The 25,769-nt window shown below is 36.3% G+C and overlaps 1 protein-coding gene across 4 annotated transcripts in view; it reads left to right on the top strand.

Annotated features, from left to right (window-relative positions):
- Positions 1-4,043: 4,043 nt before the first annotated feature.
- The window catches only part of LOC148945344 (uncharacterized), a 29,549-nt gene continuing 7,823 nt past the window's right edge, over positions 4,044-25,769 (top strand). For 3 of the 4 annotated variants that reach the window (XM_089098808.1, XM_089098804.1, XM_089098806.1), the window contains exons 1-3: positions 4,044-4,120; positions 22,115-22,741; positions 24,466-25,356. In XM_089098808.1, coding sequence (XP_088954934.1) covers positions 22,120-22,741; positions 24,466-25,356 — 1,513 coding nt within the window. In that variant the 5' untranslated portion in view covers positions 4,044-4,120; positions 22,115-22,119. Of the gene's footprint in view, positions 4,139-22,114; positions 22,742-24,465; positions 25,357-25,769 lie in introns of all 4 variants that reach the window. The other variant, XM_089098805.1, reaches the window with a different exon arrangement.

Genomic DNA, 25,769 nt, shown 5'->3' on the forward strand with positions numbered 1-25,769 from the left:
GTCAAGAAGGCACACTGTCACCAAATCTATTCACTTTATACATTAGTGATTTGGCAGAGTAACTTGAACAGGGATGGGCCACGGCTGTGTCACTTGCGAATACTATATTTTCTTGTTTACTGTTCGTTGATGACACGGCTTGTGTGACTAAGTCAGCCGAGAGCTTCAAACTCTCCTGAATTTAGCTGACGCTTACTTAGAAACAAAAAAATTGAAGCTAAGCGCATCTATGACCGACATTGCCATCTTTCATATTGGTGGACCTAACGGTCAACATTATTTGTCATTTACATGTAAAGTTGAGTCAAGAAAGGTAGCCCCCAGATGTAAATACTTAGGATATGTGTTCGCAGTAAATGGGAACTGGACCAAACATATTAAGTTAATGATTTCTCGTGGAAAGGCAGCTGAATGTGCTCTGCTCCGGCAAAAACACATAATGGGAGTTTAGAATATGAAGATGCATAAACACCTCTTCATCACTAAAGTCCTACCTTTTGCCCATTATGGTTGTGATTTGTGGGGGCTACTATAGCGAGACGATTGCAGCATCTGCAGTATATGTATTTTAAAAAAGTAGTTGGCTTGAAAAATAATTCTAATAGTTTGGTTCTTAGAAAACCCCTGAGTTTACTGAATTTATGTCAATAGAAGGTCATTCAGATGATCCAGTCTTTGCTACAGTTAATATATTTGCCAGATAACCGTCTAGCGATGGCGGCTTACAACGAGATGAGGAAATCGTAGGCAGCGCAATTGCGCTGGCTAAGTAAAGAACGATGTTGGCACAATGCATTTTTTTCCCCTTAAGACCAGGGCACTTCGTATCGAAGAAGTTGTCGTAGAAACTTGGGAAAGGCCTCATTCGACTGGATATTGGAATGGCTAGTGCCCGTTTTAATAGTCAAAAGTGATTGGAAGGCAACTAACACCCTTTCCACGCCCACCATTTCCCCAAACACGTCCAATCAAAATTTTAAGATAGCCAGTTTGTTCAGCGTAGTTGATTTTCAGATAGAAATTATGTTTTTGAGGAGGACACTCCCCCACAGCCCTCAGGGCAAGGGTTGTAAGTTAGGCCCTGGGGGCATATAAGGTTTTAATAAAAATCATTATCGTAGAAACTTCCAAAAGGGCTCATTCGATTGTAAATTCCAAAGGGCTGGTGCCCTTTTTAATAGTCGAAAGTGATTGGAGGACAACTAACCCCCCTCTCACGCCCACCTTTACCCCAACACATCCAATCAAAATTTTGAGATAGCTAGTTTTTTAAACGTAGTTGGAAGTTCTGGAAATTCGGTGTTTGAGGATGACAACCCCCCCCCCCCCACAGTCCTCAGGGCAAGGGTTGTAAGTTATGTCCGGGGGGGATATAAGGTTTTTATAGAAAGCGTTGTCGCAAAAACTTCAAAAAGGGCTCATTTGATTGGAAATTGAAATGGCTAGTGCCCTTTTAATTGTCGAAAGTGAATGGAAGACAACTAACGCCCCTTCCACGTCCACCATATATCCAAACACATCCAATCAAAATTTTTAGATAGCCATTTTGTTCAAAGCAGTTGAAAGGTCTGGAAATTATGTCTTTGAGGATGACACTCCCCCCCCCCCCACACATCCCTCAGGGTAAGGGTTGTAAGCTATGCCCTGGGGGCGTATAAGGTTTTTATTGAAAGCTTTGTCGTAAAAACTTAAAAAGGGCTCATTCGATTGGAAATTCAAAGGGCTAGTGCCCATTTTAATAGTCAACAGTGACTGGAGGGCAACTAACCCTCCTCTCCCGCCGACCTTTTCCCCAAACACATCCAATCAACTTTTTAGATAGCCATTTTGTTCAACGTAGTTAAAAGTCTTAGAAATTAGGCAAGGGCTGCAAGGGTTGACAATGCACAAATGAATGTGCATTGTCAGTTTAATATACATATACTGATACTTAGTAATCAAAATGTTAACATTATTTGATTTATTAAAATTATAAAAGTAAAAACATTTGTGTTTTTTCAGTAGAGTGCAAATTATGTTCTGGCCTTGGGAAGGCATGGGGGGTTTGAGCCCTAATCATATTAATTTCTGCTCGTTTTGAGTTTGACTCGGTTATTCATTATAATTCCTGTTCGTTTTAGGGTTTCATCTATTTATTGATGCTGATTTGTGGTAGTTTCACGCTTGGTAGATTATTTTATTTTATTTTTGGTTATTTTTAGTTTAATGGAGTTTTTTACTTTTCTTTGAAAAACTTATTTTGTAGAAAAAGTTTTTTTAATTAATCTCCTAAAAAGGTCACATGCCAAAACTGGTTAAAGCCCCGCTGGATAAAGTTCATTCCTTATGGACATGGAATGAAGGCCAGGGTGACAATTGCAAACCTGATGATTTCCTGAATATGTTGGATTTGCGGCTTGGGGACTAGGTAATACAGATTTGGCTTACTGGTGTTGAGAAGTCAGGTACTCTAAGGTTTTATAAGCAGATTCAAGTAGAGTATGAAGAGGAGTTTTACTTGAGACTGAACCTACCGTGGAGAGTGATGAAGTGTTGGCTGCAAGTGCAAGCAAATTATGTGCGATTGCGAAGGGGACAATAGAATTCTTATGATGCAGATGGATCGGGAGGTAAGTGTGCCTGTCCCCTTTGTGGGGAGTATGTTTAATAATGTTATCCATTCATGAGATGTTGCGTGCACGCATTTTTGACAAACTAAAAGTACATAGTCTTCTTTGGTTAAGGCTTCAATATGTCTTAAAACTTCCTGAGATGTTGAAAATTCGGATGTCTAGGAGGGTTGAGCACGGCAACTAAAAAAGATGTAGAAGGAGGGCTAGTAACCCTTAAATCTATTCTGAATTTTGAAAGGGAACTAGAATTTTCTACTTCCAACTGAATGAAGCCGTTCGAAATTTTTATAACTCCTGTTAAGTGAATTGGCGCGTGAGAAACATTGGAGCCATATTACTCTGTACTTAGACAATGGAACAGCCGTTTCTATGCTTAATAATTTATACAAGCTCAACCCAGTGACATGCCGTACGACTCGCTACCAGCATTGCTTTGTCCCCTTTTTTCCAGACATGGTTTTATTCATTTTTTGTTGTCGTATTTGTTATTTAACTTTGTAGTATTTGTAAAAACCCTCGGTATTAGTGCTTTTAGTGCTAAAAAGAGTTAGTTTAAGAAAATATGTCTATGTCTATGTTTATGTCTATCGACAAATATTATATTTTTTTCACTTTCCGTATCACTCCTTTTTTCCCAAAGAGAACCTAAATAAACATTTGGTTGGACTATCAATGAGGGGGGTGGGTGGGTGATAATTCCAATGATTTTGTTTTTCTTTTGTGATAAATATCTACTTTTAGTTAGGTACTTTTAGCTATATCTATTTTTACTTTTCCCTTCATGAAAAGCAGTGCACAACACCTTTTTTGTCAAAAAAGGAATCGCAGTGATTTATTTAATTTCTCACCTAACAACAACTGGAATAAAAAGTCATTAATATTTCATCACAATTTTTCTTTGACTCCGAGATTATTTAAGAAAACAAACCCCCAAAAAGATATGCTAGAAAACGCAAGGTTTTAAACTGGATTTATTAGAACTTTTCAAGACCTGTCTCTCCGCCTACCCTCAGGGGAATTCTGCTTACTTTTCCCTCTTAAGAATGGGCTGTCTTTCCATAGCTAAGGATTTGTCGTGAAATCTCGTGAATGTTTTGAAAACGTCACGATCTAAAAGTATTTGCCATGAATTATCGATAATCAACATTCCAATTATTGCTCTAAAAATAAATTGGTAAATAAAACCAACGCAAATTAGTATAATTTCTATTTTGGCCATTAAAAGAAAACCAACAATGCTAAATTCAGATAAAATTGTTTTTTTTTAATGAAAGCACATATTGTCATGCTGTTTTCTTTCATTTCTTTGTTCCTAATAAATCAAGTTACACAACTTGGCTCATGTAATGGCAGCACAAGAAGTATTTCAGGCAAAATTTCTTGTTTTCGCTACAATAAGCGCACATGCCGTTAGATGAGTTGGCAATCATAAATATGCTAATGAGTTAAACTGTTCCCTTCCAATAAGGGAAAGGGAATCTTTCCTATTTTGCAAGATTTTATTTCTAGTAATATGCTTTAATTGAGTAGGTTAAAAAGCCAGGAATGTTAATATAGGATCAGCTATGATCCATATTTTTATGTAGGCCTAATTGCAAAACAAATTTGGAAATTGAACTTCTAGGTTAGGCCTAATTATAAGAATAACCGTTTCTAGCTTTAGCACAGGCCTATGTTCTCGCCTTTAGGCTAGAATAGCCGGTAAATTTTTCGCAGTTCATATTATTGACTTATGGATAATGCCTTTTTTATGCTCTTTCCAAATATAACAGTTATTTTTGTCACAAATGAATTTTACTCCCATGCCTATATAGCCTAGCCTATACCAATTCAGGGTATATATTTTGGTAAAATTCTTCTTTAGCTACTTTTGGCAATCTTGGAAAGGGGTTTGATTAGGAAAATTAAACTTTCAGGGATGGGTCTACAGGCTAAAGTAGCCTATGTCCCGGGAAGATATTTTGAAGTATCTACCTCTACTCCTTCTCCCTCTAGAGGGTCATGAAATTTGCCTACATGACAAGTCTATACCCATTGAAATTTTGACAAAACAACTTTTTACCTTAATTTTCAGTTATCAGTTTCTTTTTCTCTGGCTTTAGCTCTGAAAATGCAATTTCAGTTATTTGAGCAGAATTTTAAGACATAAATAGTTTATTTCCAAAATTTAAGAAATTTCTTTGCATATCTTTAAAACCTTAAAAATTGGGATTGAGCAAAGTTGTGAAGCTGAAAACAATTTTGTTGTACTTCATTTAAGCAGAAGATCTATTTTGCAAGGTTTCACTTCTATAACTCACATATTTTTAAAGGTCATCAAAGGTCAGGACCCTCTAGAGGGAGACAGGGTTGAGGTGGGTACTTTAAAATATCTTCCCATGACATACTTTAGCCTGTAGACCCATCCCTGAAAGTATCATTTTCTTAACCTAACCCCTTTCCAAGATAGTCAAAAGTAGCTAAAGTAGAATTTTACCTATATTTGCACATTAGGGAGGGGTGGGGGCAAATTTTATTTCTGATGTAAATGAGAGGTTAGTTTAAACTTTACCCCCAGCCCCCTAATGTGCAAATAGCCTATAGGCCTATACCCTGAATTGGTATATATAAGGGTGGGGGTAAAATTCATTTGTGAACAAAATAATTATTAGCCTATATATGTAAAGAGCATAAAAAAAGACATCACATGGTATGTTCACTTTATTTGTATGTCAATAGTATGAACTGTGAAAAATTTACCAGCTAGCTTAATCACAAAAATTAAACACTCTGGCCTTAGTATAGCCTAGGCCTATGCTCTTGCTGGTAAATTTTTTGTTATTCATATTATTGACTTATGAATAAAGAAAACATACCACTGGATGTTTTTTTATGCTCTTTCAAAATATAGGCTAATAATCATTTTTGTCAGAAATGGATTTTACTCCCACCCCTAAATATACCAATTCAGAGTATATATTTGCACATTAGGGGGTGGAGGAAGTTTAAACATGCCTCTCATTTAAATATGAAATAAAATTTACCCCCACCCCCTAATAGGCTATGCAAATATGTACCCTGAATTGGTATATATAGGGGTGGGGGTAAAATTCATTCCTGACAAAAATGATTATTATATTTGGAAAGAGCATAAAAAAAGGCATCAAGTGGTGTGTTTACTTTATTTGTAAATCAATAATATGAATAACAAAAAATTTACCCTCTTACCTTTCTAAGTTGTAGATTATTAGGGCTAGAGTTAGGTTTTTTGTCAGGGGGGTGGGGAATATAGACTTAGCTGCCCACTACTGCAGCATCAATACTGTAAATATTACAATTTTGGTTTGTTTTTCTTCACCCAGGATGTTTACCCTCCCCCTATAATTGGCCCTGTAGTCTGTGATATTAGGTCATAACCTAGGCCACAACTTGGGGGGGAGTTAACAAAAAAAACTATAAAAACATAAAGTTTTTTTATATCCATTTTTGTTAAATTGTTACAAGTCAGATTTTTTTTTTTGGGGGGGGGGGGTTCAAACCCCCTTAACCCCCACCAGAGTACAGCCTTGGTCATAATTACCATAGGTGCTAGTGCATTAGATGGTCACTTTTATATGCTATGCAAGGAAACCAGTCATGCAATGACAGACAAAACCTGCCAGAGACCAGTTATTTTCAAAGAGACTGTTATTAAGAAATGGAATGCAGATTTAGGAATGCAATTGGATTACAGATTAGGAATGCAGGTTTAGGGGGGGTACCTAGGTTAGGTTAGGATGTGTATTTAATATATGCTATGCTTTACCCCTCAGCCCCTCCCCCCTAATGTGCAAATATATAACCCAAATTTGTTTCTAAACTATTATGTATTCATCCTATTTTATTTTATTTCCTTAGCATTAACCAAACTTGACTTTTTAGAACTGACCATCTAATGCACCAGTACCCTACCCTATCTCACTTACAGTGCAATTTAAGATCTTAGGTTCCTGCATAATAGACATAGGGTAACCTTTAGGCTACTTTTGTTAAGGTTACCCTCTAGGACAATATTGTCCTGAGTTAGAAAAAAAGTGAATTTTGCTGACAGTTTAAGGTAAAATCAGGTAGAACAAAGGGTTGAAATTGCAGTTTAGTTCCTCTTCAGAAGGAAGCATGTTAATAAAATTAAAAGCAGTACCATTATATTGCTTATTTTATGCTGCTTTTCTATCCCTGACAATGCACCCCTCCCTCTGATGGTACAATAAGCTATATAGGCTAGTCCTGAATAATAAATTTTGAAAAAAGTGTAGCTGTTGGGCACTTCTGAAAGAAACATGCAACACAAATAAAAGTAGTGGCCTGTCATTAGATCTAGGTTCCTTGGTTTATGCTATTTTGAAATATCATGATTGCTTTTCTGATAATGTACACCCCCCCTCTGATGGTTCAAGATATAGCCTTATTAATATATTTTTCCACTAACTAAATCTTGTGAAACATCATAGGTTCTTTGTTCAAATAGGGCTCTGCAGTCTCATCCTGATGAAATTTAATTTTTCCTGAATATATTATGAAGGAATTTATGTTTGAAATTGAAAAAGTGGATAAAAATGGAAGAAAACAATAATCTGATTAGTAGAAACATCTTGCATATTATAAAGTAAGAATTTCTTCTTTTTTTTTAGGCTTTATTTTAGTTCTTCATATAGTCCTAGGTTTATATCTGGGACCATAAGGAAAGAGGGAGATAGGATATATTGTGAGAAAAGTAACTATGATATTTCAAAGTAGCATAAAATACAGAATCCAGTAGTTTGTTTCCTTCAGAAGCGGCCACCACTATGTGCTAACCTTATATTTCTTTGTTATCATCTCATTATGTGTTGTGTACTGTACTCTTTGTTAAAACAGCTGTGCAAAGCAAGGATTTCCTTGTTTTGTGTTTTCTTTTAATTTTTTATATATCCTAAGGTTAAGGTAATGACTATTAAATTGAAAAAGAGCATTAAAATAAGGAATTTAATAGCACCACTTATTTTATTAACAGGTTTGTTCAGAAGAGCTGCTAGACCACAATTGTACTAAAAGAGGGTTTTTTACCAAAAAGGCTTTTATTACCAAAATTTTACCTAAAAGCCAATGCATAATAATCATTGCCCTCACAATTGTGTCCCAACATCCCTCCTCAATCACAATTGACAGGGTGCACTAATTCTTTCCTGAAATTTTTAGAATTGTGCTATATTGAGTTGTCAATAGAACATTGCTTAGGGAGTTCTAGAGCCCCACAACTCTATTCAGGAAGAAGCTGTTCTGTAGTCTGGTGTTGGCTTGTTTGCAGTAAAGCTTCTTGGTGTGTCCTCTAGTTCTTGTTGACTGGTCAGGTTCAAGCATATTTATTTATTTATTTATTTATTAATACCAAGATACAGTAAGCTTTAACAAGCTTGTCGCTCAAAACAATTATAAAAAAGTCTATAACAATGTCAATGACATAACAAAAACATACAGTAACTGAAAAACATTGGAAAAACAATATTACTGAAACATACAATAACATACCAACTTAACTCAAACCTATCTGTTAATAATTGAAACCTACGAAAAAGTAAGCCCACAAAATAACTGTCACACTGTCACAAATCAGGTAATACAAAGGTAAAAAAATAATCTCAAAATGGATTGTGATAGGACCTAGTATAGAAATCTGTAGAGGCTAGACTACTTTTGAAAGACTGGACTGTGGTACTTGCAACAATTTCTGATGGAAGTGAATTCCAAGTCTTCCACACTCGGCTAGACAAAGAGTTTTGGCCTAATCTTTTCTGTGAACATGGTGGATAAATTTTGTGTTGGTGTTGACAGGTACTACTGTATTCTATAAAAGTGAAAAAGTGAGTTGGGGTGATATTATCAATATTCCTAACAATGCAAAATGTATTTATTACGTCGGCTCTAACATGTCTGAACTGGAGAGAAGGCAACTGTAGTATATGCATTCTCTGGTGGTAAGGTAGATGATTCAGGTATGGTCTGGGTTTGGTGTCCCTATGTTGCACTCTCTCAACCCTCTCTCTATCTCTCTTATTAAGGGGATACCATACTTATGAGCAATACTCAAGTACTGGACGTACAGTGGATACATAAAGTGAAATCAGTGAATGAAGATTAAACTTAGAAAAAGTACGCCTTAGACGTAATAACTGGTAATTAGCCTTATGGGTGATATCTGATACATGTTTATTAAATTTGAGACTTGAATCAAAACAAATCCCAAGGTCACGAACATATTCTACACTTGAAATTAATTTACCAACAACAAAGTAATGGTAATGCTGAGGGAGTCTACGCAAATAGTGCACAGCATTGCACTTGGTTTCGTTAATGAACATAGAGTTTGCAGTACACCACTGGCCAAGAGTAACCAAATCCTCTTGAAGTAAAGAAATCTCTTGTTCACTCATGGCTGGCTTGTAGATTTTTACATAATCTGTAAACATTTTTATGGTTGAATTCCTAACAACACCGGATAAATCATTGATATAAAGGCAGAAGAGTACTGGCCCAAGACAACTACCTTGTGGAACTCCAATTATGACAGAAATAGGTGATGACAAGGCATCACCTACTGCAACCTCTTGGGTTCTATTTGTAAGATAATCTGTTATCCATGCTATAGTTTGTGGGCCTATACCATATAGTTGACATTTTTTTATCAGAAATGGAATGGAAATTTTTTCAAATGCTTTGGAAAAGTCAATATAAATACAGTCAAACAAAATACCATTATCAGCCATCAATTGAAAATCACAAATCACCTCAAGAAGTTGCGTGTTACAAGATCTTCGTTTACGGAAACCATGCTGAGCAGAATGCCATAAATTATTTTCCTCAAAATGTGCTTGGATTCTACTCACCACAATTTTCTCCATTATACGGGAAAAGATTGATGTATTTGAAATTGGTCTGTAATTATTTAAATGGGACTTTGAACCATTCTTGTACAATGGCCTAATGATAGTTCTTTTCCAAGCTGAAGGACATTTACCAGATGAGAGACAAAGATTAAAAAGATATGTGAGTGGCCCAGCAAGCACTGATGCAAGTTCACGTAACATCACATTGCCATGATGACATCCCCATGCTTTTGTTGATAGGAGAGGGTAAGAATCTGTAACTTCTCCAGGTGGGATGGGTAGTCCAGGCTTTTACAACCCTCTATTGATTTAGCTGCTTGCCTTTGGATATTCTACTTTTTTCTTGTTGTCTTTATTTAATGGGGTTACCACATACATATCAAATTCCAGTTTTGGTCAAACAATTCCTTTATATAGCTTTGACATCAGCTTTAGTGACCTACTGTGGAATGTTCTTTTTACAATTCCTAGGGTCTGGAGCACTTTGGAGGCAACTGACTGAGCATGCTGGTCAAACTTCAATTCTTCATCCACCAGTATATCCAGGTCTCTTTCAGCATGGGAGGAATCAATCATCTGCCCAACACGATCTATTCCACACATGTGATACTGACCCCTCACGTTCTTTCTGCCAAAATGAATTGTCCTGCATTTCTTAATGTTGGTTTCTAATCTCCAAAGTTTTTCCCAATCTGAGAGCTAGTCCAGATCAACTTGTGATAAGGCTTGCTCTTCAGCTGTATTTGCAGGGCAGGTGATTTTTGAATCATTGGCATACAGGTTCATTTTATTTTGACAGATTGTGGGGCATTGTTGATATAGATGTTAAATAATGTTGGACCAAGGAGCATTCCCTGTGGGACTCCACTTTTTACTTTTGTACTATGTGAGTAAAATGCCTGACAGTTTTCCCCCTGTACCTTTATGCTCTGCCTTCTATCTTTCAGGAATGCCATCACCCACTCAACAACCTCCTGGCTTACCCCAATGATAATTAATTTTGCCTGTAGTTGATGATGATATACTTGATAAAGTTGATAAAGTTTACCACATTTTGGTATTAATAAATAAATAAAAAAAATGCTTTGGCAAAATCTAGGAGAATGAGATCTACTGGTATTGCTTTATCTAGGACCTTGGTGACAGAATTGTACACATCTATCATATTTGTATCAATGGATTGTCCTGATCTAAATCCATACTGTCTCTGTGTAATAAGATTGTTGGAGGTGAGGTGTCTGACAATGACAGTATCTACTATTCCTTCTGCAGTTTTCCCAACATTGGATATAATGCTGATTGGGCAGTAATTTGTTGGGTCTAATTGGCTGCCACCCTTATGGATAGGGTTGATAATAGCATTCCACTAGTTCTGAGGCTCTAATTTTGTATCCAGGGACTTCTGGAAAAGTGGTGCATGAGGCAAGGCCAATTCTGCATGAGCTTCCTTTAATGTCTGAGGGTGTATTCTGTTAGGCCCTACAGATTTGTTCTGATTCAGGTTTTTCAGTCTAGCCTCAACATCATATTTACTGACAGACAAGGGCTTAGAAAGGAAGTCACTGAAGGCACTAATAAGAGGAAACAGGATATCCAAAGGACAAACACTTTTTTTTTAGTTTTTCAATTCTTCTTTCTATCTCAGACAGGGAAACAGTGGAAAAAGAAGGGGAAAGGGCTCCTGTTGGTAATTGATCAGACAATGCTGGAAGGTTCTGGACAATGGAAGCGAGGAATTTATTTAGATTATTGGCAGTTACATCAGCGGACTCGGGTAGATTGAAGCTAAGCTGCTCAAGCCTGCTGTCAGACAGCTTTTTAACCTCAGAATACCATTTTTTGGGTGATTTTGTCATTCTCTCCATTGTTGTGTCTCCTGTACAGCTCAGAATATAACTTTTGCCTCACTTCTTGATCCGCTTTTGAGACATCATTTCTGAATTGCACAGTCCCTTTCCTTTCAAAAGAATTTTGAAGGATGGCCTTTTTAGTTTCAAAATTTAGGACTGAAAACATGATTGGGGGAGGGTGTTGAGAGTTAACCAAATGGGCTGATGTAGGACTAACGAGGTGGCAGACATTTGAGACACTGACATTCCCCATTCCATATTTGACAGCCAGGTACTGTTGCACATGCTCAGCATCATCTGGATGTTGAGCCAGAAAACTTGTTCAAGTTGGGATCCCCAAATGCTACTAGAAGAGCACAAAAGCAAGCAACTGGGGTCCACATTGACTTTCCTCAGCCACTTTTGTAAAGGTGGCAATGAGTTTTTGAATCACATTGCTTCTCATGATGAAAATTGAGTTTTGCACATCAGTCCATAAACAAAGCAGCAATCAATGGAATGGTGCAATTCACATTTTTCCCTCCAAAAATAGTAAAAACTAAACAAACTTTAAGTACCATAGCAGCTATGACTATTGAGTAAAAATAAGGATATTAAAAAAATATATATAAAAAGCTATATTTTTTTATATTGGTTATTGAAATTTTTATACAAAATGTCCTTTGCTTTCCAAATGATCCTTATATATAGCAGTAATCAGTCTAATGTACTTGTCTTGTATATCATGCAAGGAAAGGACCTTCACTAGAGCTTTTCCATCTGCTGAATCAAATGTCTGTTCATGATCTATAAATTGAATACAAAAGGGGTCTGATGAATGAATAAATGTTGTATTTAAGCATAACAGTTCACAAGCGGAACTGGTCAAACTTGCATCTTTGTCAAATAAATATAAAGGCCTAAAATAACATGGTCAGTGACTGCTTGGAATTCTGTCATATTGTCCATTTGTCAGTCTAACATTCAGGCGAAATAATTTAACTACAAATTGGGTTGCCTGTCACACTAAAGAGAAATAAAAAACAAGAATAAAACTAAAAAGAAGAGTGACAACAGGCTTCTTCTTGCTACCTGCTTGTATTGTAACACTCGAAAAATGAGGGCATAAAAGATTACCTGTAGCTGTCATTGATAAAAACAACAGGGCAAGGAATAGAACTTTTCTTTGTGCATTTACAGATAATTTGGTTTTTGGTGGGAATATGAGGTAGGGGGGAAATACAAGAAACCCAAGGATCAGAAAGACAATTTACCCCAATCCTTCTGGTGATCTTGGGGATATGTGGGAATGTCAGAGGAAGTGGGGAGAATATCAACAACCAAAGGATCAGAAACAGTCTTAAGCCCAATCCTTCTTTCACAAACCATCCCTCCTTGCATTCAGAGTGGTTTGTTTTAACTTTTACTGGAGAAAGTGATGCCAGGCTGGGTAAGTAAACTCTAAATAAGGTTGAACAAATAATGAGGACATCCTTAAGAGATGTATAGATCTAGGATACAAACAGATCTACCCAGTCTGGTGGCTTGAATCTAGAATATCCAAGTGTAGTTTGCTCCATTTTGGCTACAATGATCCCTGTCACTTGTACACCATGTTTAACTCCAAGTCACACCTACTTACAGTTGAAAACTGTTTCATTTAAAGTGGTTTAATTTCCATCAGCATTGGCAGCATGTGGTATTGAAGGCTAATTGACATGTTGGTCTCTGAAAAGTTGCACTTTCAAGCTACTCACAAATATGTTTTTAAGGCTCAGTAATGCCATTTTGAGACCAATTTGGACTTTGGTATCTGCTTGTTTCCCCCTCATACCATTGTGATACAGCATTGCTTATCAGAGTTCAGAGGCATACAACCAATTGTATAACTGGTCTCTAAAACCTACAATACATCTAAGATTGGAAAGATTGAAAACACCGACTCTAGTATTCTGATCCCATGGTAGAGATATGATTCTAACTGACAAATATCTTTGTGAACAAAATAATAATCCTTTATTAATAACACTGCAACCTGTTGATTGAGAGGAGATCCAAAAAAGCATTTATAAAGACACTGCTAGTATGAGAGTACCAATTTTTTTGCTGAGTGAGTCATTAATGATGGACTAGACTCAGTGGTAGCTATTTCAACTACAACATTGATCAGATCAAAATTGCCTGCAGAGAACAATAAACCATGAAAATAAAAATGACATTTACTATGCTACTCAACAAATAACTAACCCATTTGTATGGTGTGTCACTGGGCCTTTAACAGAGTAAAAATTATTATTTTTCTTTGTGTTTTACTAATAATTAATATGGAGTTGAGCAGATCCAAGATGGACCTTAGTGGGAATTAAAAGAATGGCAAGTCAAATAACGTATTCTTCTTCTTCATCTATTTCACAGCAGGCGGGCTTTTCAGTCGATACTATTTAGCCCTTTTCCTTCACTCTGTGGGCTACTGAGCTACTGGCTTGGTTGTCTCTTATTTGTTAGATATTCTCAGATATCTTTCAGTAGATCTTTTGACTCAAGGAGTTAAAATATAAGTTGATAGATGTTGATTTCTATGCTCTGTGTGCAGGTATAGTTGGCTAGGCTCTTGGCTGATAGTGAGATTTGTGGTGTTTGAAGTAATTTAACAGTTTACAAAGCAAGGTATGTTGTGCAGACGTCAGCATATTACATTCAAATAGGCAGTGGTCAATTGTTTCATTATTCATATTACAATACCTGCAAAGGGGGGGACAGGGGAACTGAACCACTTGAATTAGGAAACTGGTACAAGAATGCAAGAAAATTTAGTCCATTCGTTCCAGAATGAATTCTATGATAAATTTTAGAAAAATACTTATTGGGAAAGGGGGAAAGGATAGGATTATTTTTATTAAACATAGTATCTGATAGTCTCCATCAATAAATATCTCTAATGGGGATTGGTCTCCCACTTTGTTGGTCGATATTTGTATCATCTTTTGCTATTTCATCACCCTGATGATTACCACATATACCAGAGTGGCTAGGGATATACTGAAAATAAGTTCTTATGCCGCTTGGAGCAAGATTATCAATAATACTGATACAATGATAAGTGTCAATATCCAGCTTATACTGAGGAGCTGAAGACAGCAACTCAAGGCTTGATTTAAGAGTCGGAATACACGATAATATTATTAGAATTAGCAATCAGAGGTTGGTTTTCCATAAGGTGTTCTAATACCATGATTATGGCATTTAAATCTGCAGACATTATAGATACATTATTATACAATCTCTCGCCCATTGCAATTTTCAGGTGAGGAAGGAAAGCACCACTTGGTACCTTCTCATTCATTTTGGACCCATCAACAAAGATTTAGAAATAGTTTTTATAAGTAATTGTATTAAGTTCAGCAAATTTTTTTCTGGACAAAAGCTATGGGGGTTAAATGTTTAGTCCACTTTGAGAAATCAGTATTTATTATGGGGATTGACCAATTGCATGGGGAGGATTGGGGGAAAGTAGGTGCAACAGACTTTGCAGGTACAGGGAACTTCTTCTGAAAATTGGCATACTCATCTGCAATGCCTCTATACATGGCTGGATTTCTTAACCAATTATGTAGAGTGTGTGAGCTATTTGATTCAATTTTTGTAAGATGTTTTATCAAGAGAAAGCTACATCTCTTCCATATTGATGTTAATCCACTCTCCATAAGCAAAAACTTGCTGCTTGTGGATTTCCTAAGACCAAATACGAGATGTATTATATAATTTTGTATTGTTTTAATTTTTGTATCTGGGTCTTTGCACATCCACCATAGACGATGAGCCCATAATCAATATGGGGTCTTATATGTGATTTATAATACTGGAGTAAGGTTTTCTCCTTACCTCCCCAGGGTGTGGAAAGAAGTCTTTTTAGTATCCTTATTTTTCTATAGCATTTTTTTATTGTGTTTGAAATTTGGAGGTAGAAATTAAGTTTTTGGTCAAGCATGAGACCTAGGTAATTAATATGATTATCTTCTGCGATAGTTGTTCTATTTAGAGTTAGTCTTGCATTAACCTGGTTTCGCTTTCGGTGAAATTGGATTATTTTTTACTTTGTAGGTGCAATGGGTAAATCTGAATGTTGATAAAATTTTTCAAATTGGAAAAGTGACTTTTGCAGCTTTGACTGTGCAATCTCAAAGGTGTTGCCAGATGACCATAGTACCAGATCATCAATATATTGTAGATTCGTGGGGGGGAGGTTCATGTCCCTGAGATATAGGGCAAAGAGGAGGCAGCTGAGGACTGCTCCCTGAGGAAGGCCTTTGGTTATTGTCTTTTGAGATGATGAGGCTGCACCTACACAAACAATGAAACTTTGCAGTTCTATGAACGATTTTATAAAAGATACTAGCTTGGGGGTAGTCCAAGGTTTGCAAATTTATTTAAGAGGATTTGGTGGTTCACATTGTCATATGCCCCTTCAAAATCTAGGAAAGCTGCGACTAGGGCATTATTTTTTGAGAATGATTCATTTCTTGCATTTGTTAACAATATGAAAGCATCTGTTGAGGAGTGGTGTTTCCTGAAACTAGTTTGAGTGTGACGGATCATATTATTTTTTTCAACAAACCAGAGGAATCGATAATAGATCATTTTCTCCGTTATTTTACCCATCACAGGATTAATCATTATGGGCCTATAAGACTCATGGTTATTTTTGGGTTTATTTTTCTTTAGGATTGGTAGGAGGGACGAACATTTCCATATATTGGGGAACATAGATGAAGCCTAAGCATGATTATAACAATTCAGAAGTTCATGTTTGTATGAAGAAATTATGTCCTTTATCCATGTAAGGTGAATATTTTCATAGCTGCAGCTAGTCTTGGTCATAATATTATGTATTGCATTATTTATTTCCTGGATTAAAAACGGACTGGTTACATACTCTGATCCTGGGCAAGGTTGCTAACTTGGGTTCATAGAAATTGGGGATGTTTTTCTGCAATTGTGTAATGTTATCTTATTAACAAAAAAAGTTGCAACTAGCTTAGCTTTGTCATTATCATTACCATAATAGGTATTATTATGTATAAGCTCATACAGGAGTGGGTTGGGGGAAGTCTTTTTCCCACAGATGTGGCTTATAACTTTATGTATAATTGGCTCATGTGTTTCTCAGGAGAGATTATTTACAAAATTATTCCAGTAGTTATATTTGGCATTTATTATACTCCTTTTTAGATTAGATTCTGCTTGTAATATTTTTAAATATGTAGTAGGTGATGTTTTTTTTAGGAATGTTCTCCTAGCTGCCTTTTTTGTTCTCCATTTATTTTGGCACTCATTTGTTCACCATGCTTTGGCAATATGTTTTGGGAATATTTTCCTGGGTGTTGTCCTGGGGATAGCATGATTAGCTGTATTTATTAGTAAAGATGCCAAAACTTCAGCTTGTGTGTCAATTGTTGCGTTTGAAATGTATGCATGTTGGGTTAAACTTGTAATTTCGTCATTTAGATTATTTTGGAACATAGGCCAATTTGCTTTAGTGTTGATATATTTGGAGGTATGTGATAGAGTTTCAGCAGGCTCATTTAGAGAGCAAACTATGGCAAAGTGGTCAGTACATAGACTATCAATTTTATTTATATAGATTTTATTCAAAATATTTAATGGCACAATTTGTAGGTCAATTGTAGAGAAACTGCCACTTTTGGGGTTTAAACATGTATTCAGGTTTGGAGGGGTAGCAACAGCTAAATCAATATTATTTGAAGTCATACGCTCAATGAACTTACCAGCTTTATTTGCTTGTTTATCCCCCCACAAAAGGCTGTGGGCATTAAATTCTCCACAAATAATGATATTTTTCAACATATTATGAATACTTATATAACTGAAGAAATCCATGGCATCTGTTGTTTGGCCATTAGGGTTATAAAAGCTTATTATGTAAGTTTTTGTAATATTCAGCCAAACACTGATACCAATTGTATCAACATCATTTACAAAATCAGGAAAGTTGATGCCACAGAATTTTAGATTATTATTAATTATTAAGGCTACTCCACCTCCTTTTCTCTCTGATGATGTATCCTATCTCGGGATAGGATATCCCAGAGACTTTTTGTTGATTTTGGTTTAAATGAGTTTCCTGGAGGCAAGCAATTTCAATGGAATTACTATTCATAAAAGATATTAGTTCATTTAGCTTATTTTCTGTAAGTGATCTTACGTTCCACTGGAGTATTAATATGTGTTGTGTTGTTGATTTAATTTTCATATGACTGTGTATCAATGTTCAGCTTTGTTAATTGTAGAGCAAGATCTTTTTTTTTTTGCTTGAATGAGCATATGATTAGGGATGTAGATTTTTGCCAATTCAGCAATGATTTTTGTTTTCTGTTGTTGTTGTATATTCATGGCCTGAACTGCATTGCAGTTTAGAATGAATGAGCATATACTTGGGGTTTACATGTTCTGTTGTGCATTCAGTTTGTTAGCTAAGGAACTTCTTCCTGGTAGTGTTTCTGGTTTGTTTCCCGTTGGGAGGGGGGCCCAGGCTAACCTCATTTCACTAGGGAAGGTGGCGTGTTTGCTTTGTGATTATTTTTGATAGAGATATGAGCTAGGGGACTTAATGGATGGTGTTTTGTAAGGGGTACTTGATGCATTGGGAGTCTTTGAGTTGGGAGTTTTGTCTGATTTCAATATAGGTTTTATTTGGTGTGATTGGGCAGCATTTGCTTCCATAGCTGCAAAAGGGTATGGAATGGCCTTCTCTGTTGCTATTTGGAGTGTTAGTGCTCTTTTCTTATATGCAGGGCATTGTGATTTATTGGTGGATTCATGTGGGCCTTTACAATTGATACATGTAGGCTGAGTGTTGGTGCAAGTTGTGAACTCTTTAGGATGGGAGCCTTTACAATTACTACAGGCTAGGAGAATTTCATTGCATTTATTTGTTGTGTGTCCCAGTTTCAGACACTTCTGACACTGGATAGGCTTTGGCTTGTATTCCTTGTGTGGTTTGATTTGCCCAAATAGGAATAACTTTTCTGGGATATTAATTTTTTCCTTCAGTGTAAATAAGAAAGATTTACTTGTTTTTAATCCATTAGTGTTGGGTTTACCCAGTTGAGTGACATCTTCTACAGGGATTGCGTTACCAGCCCTATCTGAGGTATCATCTTTTAATACTTTAAGTTGTATTGTTTGACAATCAATGTAAGATAATATTTTTGTTGGGGATTATTTTAGACTCTGTTTAGATGAATTGATTAATGTATTCGACAGATATTTGGCACCAAATTATATATCTACAGATTTCTGATCTTGGACAGCTATTAGTAAAGATCCATCATGGTGAATGTTAAGAGAAAACATTGATTTTAACATTTTGAAAATTGCAACCCTTATTGAAGTAATCGTTGTTATTTCAAAGGGGGTATTAGGAGAAATTTTGAGGTAAATTCCTAAGTTTTGGGTAGGAGAAACTTGGACAGGGGGAGGGGAAATACTTTTGATTGGGGACGTTTTTTTCTTTTTTTGGAGCTCCTAGAAAGGACCTCTTGAAAGCCATTATCATCTATGGTGACATTAGCTCCAACACTGATCATTGTCCTATTCTCAGAATTTGAGCTTTCATGTGAGCTTTGTGATAGAGCTTGACCAGCCAAGATGAGGCAAAACTGGATGAATTTCATTAGGACTTAGGGTGGGATCCGGCGGGACATTTTTTTTGGGGGCGTTCTTTGCAGGGCCTATTGGAATAAGCTTTAATCTAAGCAGGAAAGGATAAAACTATGATACAAGACCGTCTGCACTCTACTGTGGCGAAAACTTCACCATCCACAAAAGAAACACCACAGTATGGCCCTGAGGAGGATTTTGAGCACGATTGGTTCAGTACAACTACTGATAAATTGAGACAATAATTCACATGAAATTTATTTTTAAATTTCATAAAGTGTTGCTGTTGTTGCTGTAAGCCTTGTATTATATTTTCATTACGTATTATATTTTCAGCTAGTGAATTAGTTCTGCTTCTTCTCTGTTTCTAGTTTTTTATCTAATCCTGTAAAAATTGGCACTAAATATTGTCTTTACAGAATGTTTAAAGCCTTACAAACTAGGAAGTGACTTTACTTGTACTTGTTGTGGGACCAGAGGCAAACGCCCCACCCAGTATCTAGAAGATTTTGTAGGGTTGACTCCCATCTGATGTGATCTTGTGCCATCTCTTTGTTAAACCCGATTCAATGGCTCTCCCAGATTCCGCCAAACTGACATCTGCCAATGGGCTCGGGGTCATTTCTGACACGATAGGAAGTGACACAAAAAGAAAATGCTTTATTTTTTTTCAAAAGGACTCATGAGATACAGTGAAGTGCAATCATATTTGTAGTAAAAGAAAAGCAATGAAAACATATTGAATGCAAATTTAGTGAATTTTTTTTTTAAAGCCGTCAATCACAACAGTGATAAGATGGAGCAAAACAAGGAGATACAAAAATATAGGACAAACTTGATATTAGATGTAAAATGCAATGAGATAATAGTATATAGTGCATAAAAGAATTAAATACAACAATTACGTCCAACAATAAATAGAAATCAGAAACAAAATGGGTGCAGCATGACTAGGTGCCATTCATGCAGATGCAGTTTTCTGTTGTGTCTAGATATTACTTTAGCAATTGAGGGAACAGTATCAGTGGCTTAAAATTCCCAAATTATCTGAGTATTCCTGTGCCATAGAGACAAGCAAAGTAAATAATTAACAAAATGGCAGAAAATTGATCGGCAGAATGGTTGGCTTTGAACAGAATCTTCCTTAAGGGTTTAACATGTAAGATATGATGAGTGGCTATTGCTTATATAGGCTTTCTAAAATCAAGCAAGGGTAAGAAACATTTTCAAAGGAGGGTTGGGGGTCAAAATTGGAATTGTGAGTACTTCTTTCAATTACTCCATGATGAAAGGGCTTCCAGACCACTCAGAGTAGGGGGTGATGTATTTCCCTTCCCTATATACAGGCAGGGTTTGGGTGTGAGTGATTTTAATATCTCAAGACTGTGGAATCTCTTACATGATTTCTTTCTATTTTATAAGGTTGGAATATTTCTCAGAGATTTTTTACAATGGTTGAAATTATACTTGGCTATAGCTGTATATATCCCAAAAATAACCTATAGACATATATTATTGACTTACTTGACTTAGGTATCCTGCTGGGTGCTGCTCGATGTAGAGAGGGACGTCTGCCTCATCCATCCATTTTCGTCCTTTGCAAGGGTTTGCGTTTCACTCGGTTTGATATTTGCCATCGCTAGGAACACAGATAAGCTGTCGGACCATCGTTTCTTTGGTCAGTCGTGAGGTCGTTTCCAACCAGCTTTGATAGGGTCAAAGTCGAAGGTCGTCTTTGCGGGTAAGTGTGGGGGCATTTGAAGCAGATGTATAAACCACCATAAGGTACCCTCAGCTGCTTGGGTAGAAAACCGGGACTGCTCACGAAGTCGACCCACCAGAGACTTTCAATCCTTCTCAGACTCTTTGACTGAAATATACCAATGGCCATTAGGGTTGTGGCTGATGCTTGCCAAGTCTCAGCTCCGTGAAGCATCACAGAACCGACGAGGGTGTTGAACATTTGCAGTTTGGTTGAACTACAGATATTCAGTTTTCGCCAAAGGTGACGGTTCAACCTGCCTATGGCAGAAGACGCTTTGGATAGCCTTGCTCGCAGCTTGGGGAGAAGCGAGCCATCTGAAGAAATTGTGGATGAAATGGAAATGGAATTGTGGCTATGAAACCACTGCACATCCTTGACTCACCCCTGTCGTGATTCAAAAGAATGGGCTGCGCCGGCCATTGACTTGAACACAGCTCTGTATGCCATGGTGTAAAGCTTTGAAGAGTCTGCAGTATTTTTCGAGGACGCCGGTCGCTCCACTGGCTGCAGTCTCGTCTGTTATTGTTTTCATTGATTTTTTTTTTTTTTTTTTTTAAATAAATAAAATTAAAAAATCTTTGGCGTCCCAAAGAACCTGTGCCATAACCTTTCCCACCTATGGCAGCATCTTCACCTTCTTTGAGGCTGAAGAACCGATTGATTCACTGTATGGACTGTTGGTTTAATTTCGACGTGTAATCGTTAGTCTATGTTTCTTCCACTGTCACATATCAACGCAGAAAACTACTTTCGTTTTCCATAAAACATGCCAAGTTTGTGATACGTTGTCGAAAATAAGGTTTTGCTCCAGAGAAGCTTCAAGGTACCCATCTTGCACAAGACTTTTTCTTCTGCAAAATGCGGCTAACATATTCTATGGATATGCTTACAGGATTAGCGATTTTTCAAACCTTCGTATTATGTGCACTTCTTTAATCATCTCACATGTTGTAGTACTTTTCTGATCGCGTTCATATGGATTATCCAGGATGTTCTGTAGTCATTTCTAGACGCAGTAGCCCATTTCCTTACAATCAGAATTGTTTCCATGTCTCATAATACACACGCCACAGCTGATTTAAATGACTGTCTACTACGAACTGCTGGAAAGAATGACTTGAAATTTTATCCAGTGTCTATTTGCAACCATGCTAGCATAAAAAAAAACCACCTGAATAGGAATGCCATCTAACTGTAAGAACGAGAACTTTTCAGATCGCCCTTGTAATTCAACTAATGAGATAAATTAATCGCATAAGTCATTAGATTTCAAGTCTTTTTTTGTGATGTTTTCACTGTTATGATTTTAGGTTCAGAATAGGATATTAACAATTTAATCTATTTCAGGTACAATGCTGATATACTTTTTTGTTACACTCTCTGCCCTCCAATTTATAAACAGCCTTCCTATAAACATTGTATTTGATACATGGAATTCAACATTAGGAAAATGTCCTAGTTTATTTGGCCCATCCTCCAAGCCTGGATTGCTTGGAACATATGACAAAATAGAAAAGACATGCTTTGATAAAAAGGGACCTTTATGTGCCGGAGTTTTGGGCTTATCCCTTGGGGTCTGTCAGATCCATCAGGGGGTTCATAAAACTGATATTGCGGCTGATCATATTGTACTTCCTCCACTTGCTGAAGATGCTAAGCCAGATCAAATATGTGAAGCCATGGTTGAGCAAAATCTTAGAAAACGGCTGACCTATCATGTCACTAAAAATTTTTTATTTAATGCATTTAAATCTAAGATATCCAGTTTTATTCCTATGGATAATACAAAGGCAGAATGTGTTGAACGGTGCTCCCCACCTGAACTTGAAGACTTAGATCCTGACAAATTTAGTGACGAAGATAGGATTTATCTTTGTAGGACTGCAGTGAGGGGAATTCAAACGCTTGCTGCAATTCTTGGGCCCACACCAGAAGAAGAACAAGAGTTTGAAGTGCCGAGTCAAGATGCTCAGGGTTTGTAATATGATTTATCATTTTAGTGTGTAAATAAATTAGGCTATGTTTGTGGAATATATTCAGTTGAATTGTGTGTAGTTACCATTTTTACTATTGTTGCTCAGGTATAGATTTAAAGGTTATCAGCTCTGATTATAGTATATTTGAAATATTTTTTTTTCTCAGTAGGCTATGTCTATTCAAAATCATGTAATGTCTAGCTTTTCCTCTTTTTTTCCATTTACTATGGTTGAACCACTGTATATAAATAATATAACAGCAATATCATGGCTTAGGGATTATTGGCTACTACATTCTCGGCGCCTACAAATAGCTCCTCCCATTTAATCTGCCATCGGCGCTCATGTGTATATTACCCTGGAACGCGTATTTTCGAAGAAACCTTCTAAAAATGCCTTTGAAACCAACTCGAGACTTCGAAACCTACTTGTAATTCCTAAAAACATCTAATGATAACATTGCACTTCTAATTACCAATTTGTGTATATGTATTGGAATAAATGAATTTAATTAATAAATTAATTTTCTTTAAAATTTAGTTAATAAATTAATTCTTCTTAAAATTTAGTGTTACTAAGGTGAAACCAAGTTTCGCGTTCAAGAGAAATCTGACTTGTCTACCCGTGAAAAAATCGAATGTCGCTTATGTTTACACTTGTTTAAATGTTCTCTGGAGCATTTGCATCTTGGTCCGGCTTTGTATAATGGTTGAGATAGGGAATGATCATACTGTATTATATTTATATTCACTGGGTTGAACAATAGAAACTTTATAATTGGTAAAAAAAAAAAAAGTTTTTTGGAGTGTCTTTAAGATTTGTGATACCTATGAGCCAAATTAGATATCATTTTTGTATGAATGGAATGACTCACAAGTTAAATGGAAAAAGAAAATTTATTTTCAGCGTAATTCTCTGGCTTGTCCATGAACTTGCGAAAACAAGTGGTCGTAGGAGCATGTCAGGTATAAAAATATCCTTAAAACTGGATATAAGCATGGACTAACTGCACTATTATTGCTGATAATCTGAATCAATATATATATATATATATCTTTCCTTGTCGAGCCGCTACTGGAGTTACTGTAATAAAAACGATCCACAATTTTCACAAGACTCCTTCATGCTTCAAACACCCATAAAAAAAAAAATTAATTAATAGTAAATTAAAACTCATAATTAGAATATATTTGTTCCTTAACTTTGTTTTTAAATTCTTTAAAACTTGTATTTTGTTACTTCTGTTAACATTACTATTCCATAATTCTATTCTTAATAGTTAAAGGAGAATTTGACTTCGTAATGGTGGCAGTTGAAGCTCACAGCTCGTTTTTCGCACGAGTATCATAACTGTGGCAATTCAGGCCTAATCTGAATCGTGCCTGAGAAGCATAAAGGTTAATAATTGTTGTTGTGAGACTCAGATAAGATTATCCCTTAAATGTGAATGACGAAATAGTTTGTTATATGACCCACTTTCATGTCGATTAGTGCTAAATTGAACTATAAACAAAGAAACGATGCATAATACAGTTTCGAAAAAATTATCAAATAAGCTTATATTGGAAGCTAGAAGGGATCCTATCAGATAGATTTGATCAGTTGATCTAGTGTGGTTAGCTTAGTATGGCTAGGTACAGTCCCAGTTTGGGAAAAAAAAAATTCACATGGGGTCTATTGAACTACCGCACCCATCTATTTTCTATGTTATGTCTCTTTCAGGTATGGAACCTCCAAAAGCGCCATCGAAGATCAGTCCGATGGAAATGAATCAAGGCCTTTTTAACATAATTAAAAATCCAGAAATATCTGCTGCATTGAAGAAGCCTGAAGTTCAGCAAGTTAAAGAAAAGGTAATGAATCTCTTCAAGGACACTGATGATGCTAATGAGGAAAATGGAACAGTTGACGAGGAAAAGAAAAACGACAAGGAAGACGAAATAGTTGACGAAGAAAGGAAAATAGATGACAAAGAAGATGAAACAGGTAATGAAGAAAAGAATGATAACGGGGAAGATCCTGTTGGTGATGCTGGAAAAGATGAAATTGAAGTGGCTCAACCAAAGGAAGAAGAAAATTTTAATCCATACATTGAAAAGAATGGTGATGAAAAAGGAAATAAAAATAATAAAATTGTACAAACCAATGACGAAGCGAAAACTGGCAATGAAGAGGACATAAAAATTCAACAAGATGTATTCAAGAAGAGTAAACACGAGGTTGATAAGGGAGAAATTGGTAAAGAGAAGATGGGAATGGTGGAAAAAAATAAGGGTGACAGTAAAGCACTTGCTTCTAACCAAGAAAAAATAACACCAAAACCCAATCTAGGCGTTGACTCAAATAAAACTGTTATTGCCAACCCTAATTCTGTGAACAAAGCCAAAAAAGTGACACCCACGCCATCTTCCTCGTCAGACGATAAGGAAGCCAAGAACGTTGCCCCCATTCCAAATATAAAACAGGATTCAGACTCCCTGGTAGATAATATCGCTAATCAAAATATAGAAGAGAAACAAGCAGCAGATGAAGTTGGAAAAGAATTGAAGGAGAATTCCTTTATTCCTGGTGCTGAAAGCGAGGTTAAAGAAGAAGAAAATATTGATGATGAAGGTAGTTTTATAATTATTTTTAGTATTTATAATTATATATTAATGCCAAATAAAAGTTCAAATAGGGATAAATCCTTTTAATAGACAGTGATAAATTTCACGTAGAAATACTAGATATTGTCATGGAAAGGCAGTGTGGTCTTGGAAATTATCTATATTAACGCCCATGTACAGGGTCCCTGTTAAGAAGGGAAGAATAAACCTACTGGTGGGGAGGGGTCTTGAAAATTATGTAACATTTACCACCATTATGTTTCAATGTTAAAATCCTCTAAAAAGCAGAACATCAGTATTGCAGCCAGATGGGGATAATTCCATGCCCACTGAGCAGAGGAGATAATTGCCATTTTTATAAAGCAAGGATTCTTGACAAAATCACTCATAGAGGAATTCAGGGGATCTCAGTCCCCTTCC

This window comes from Artemia sp. Qi Xiang Cuo, chromosome 13 (genome assembly GCF_049724085.1).
Source record: "Artemia sp. Qi Xiang Cuo chromosome 13, ASM4972408v1, whole genome shotgun sequence".
NCBI classification, from domain to species: Eukaryota; Metazoa; Arthropoda; class Branchiopoda; order Anostraca; family Artemiidae; genus Artemia; species Artemia sp. Qi Xiang Cuo.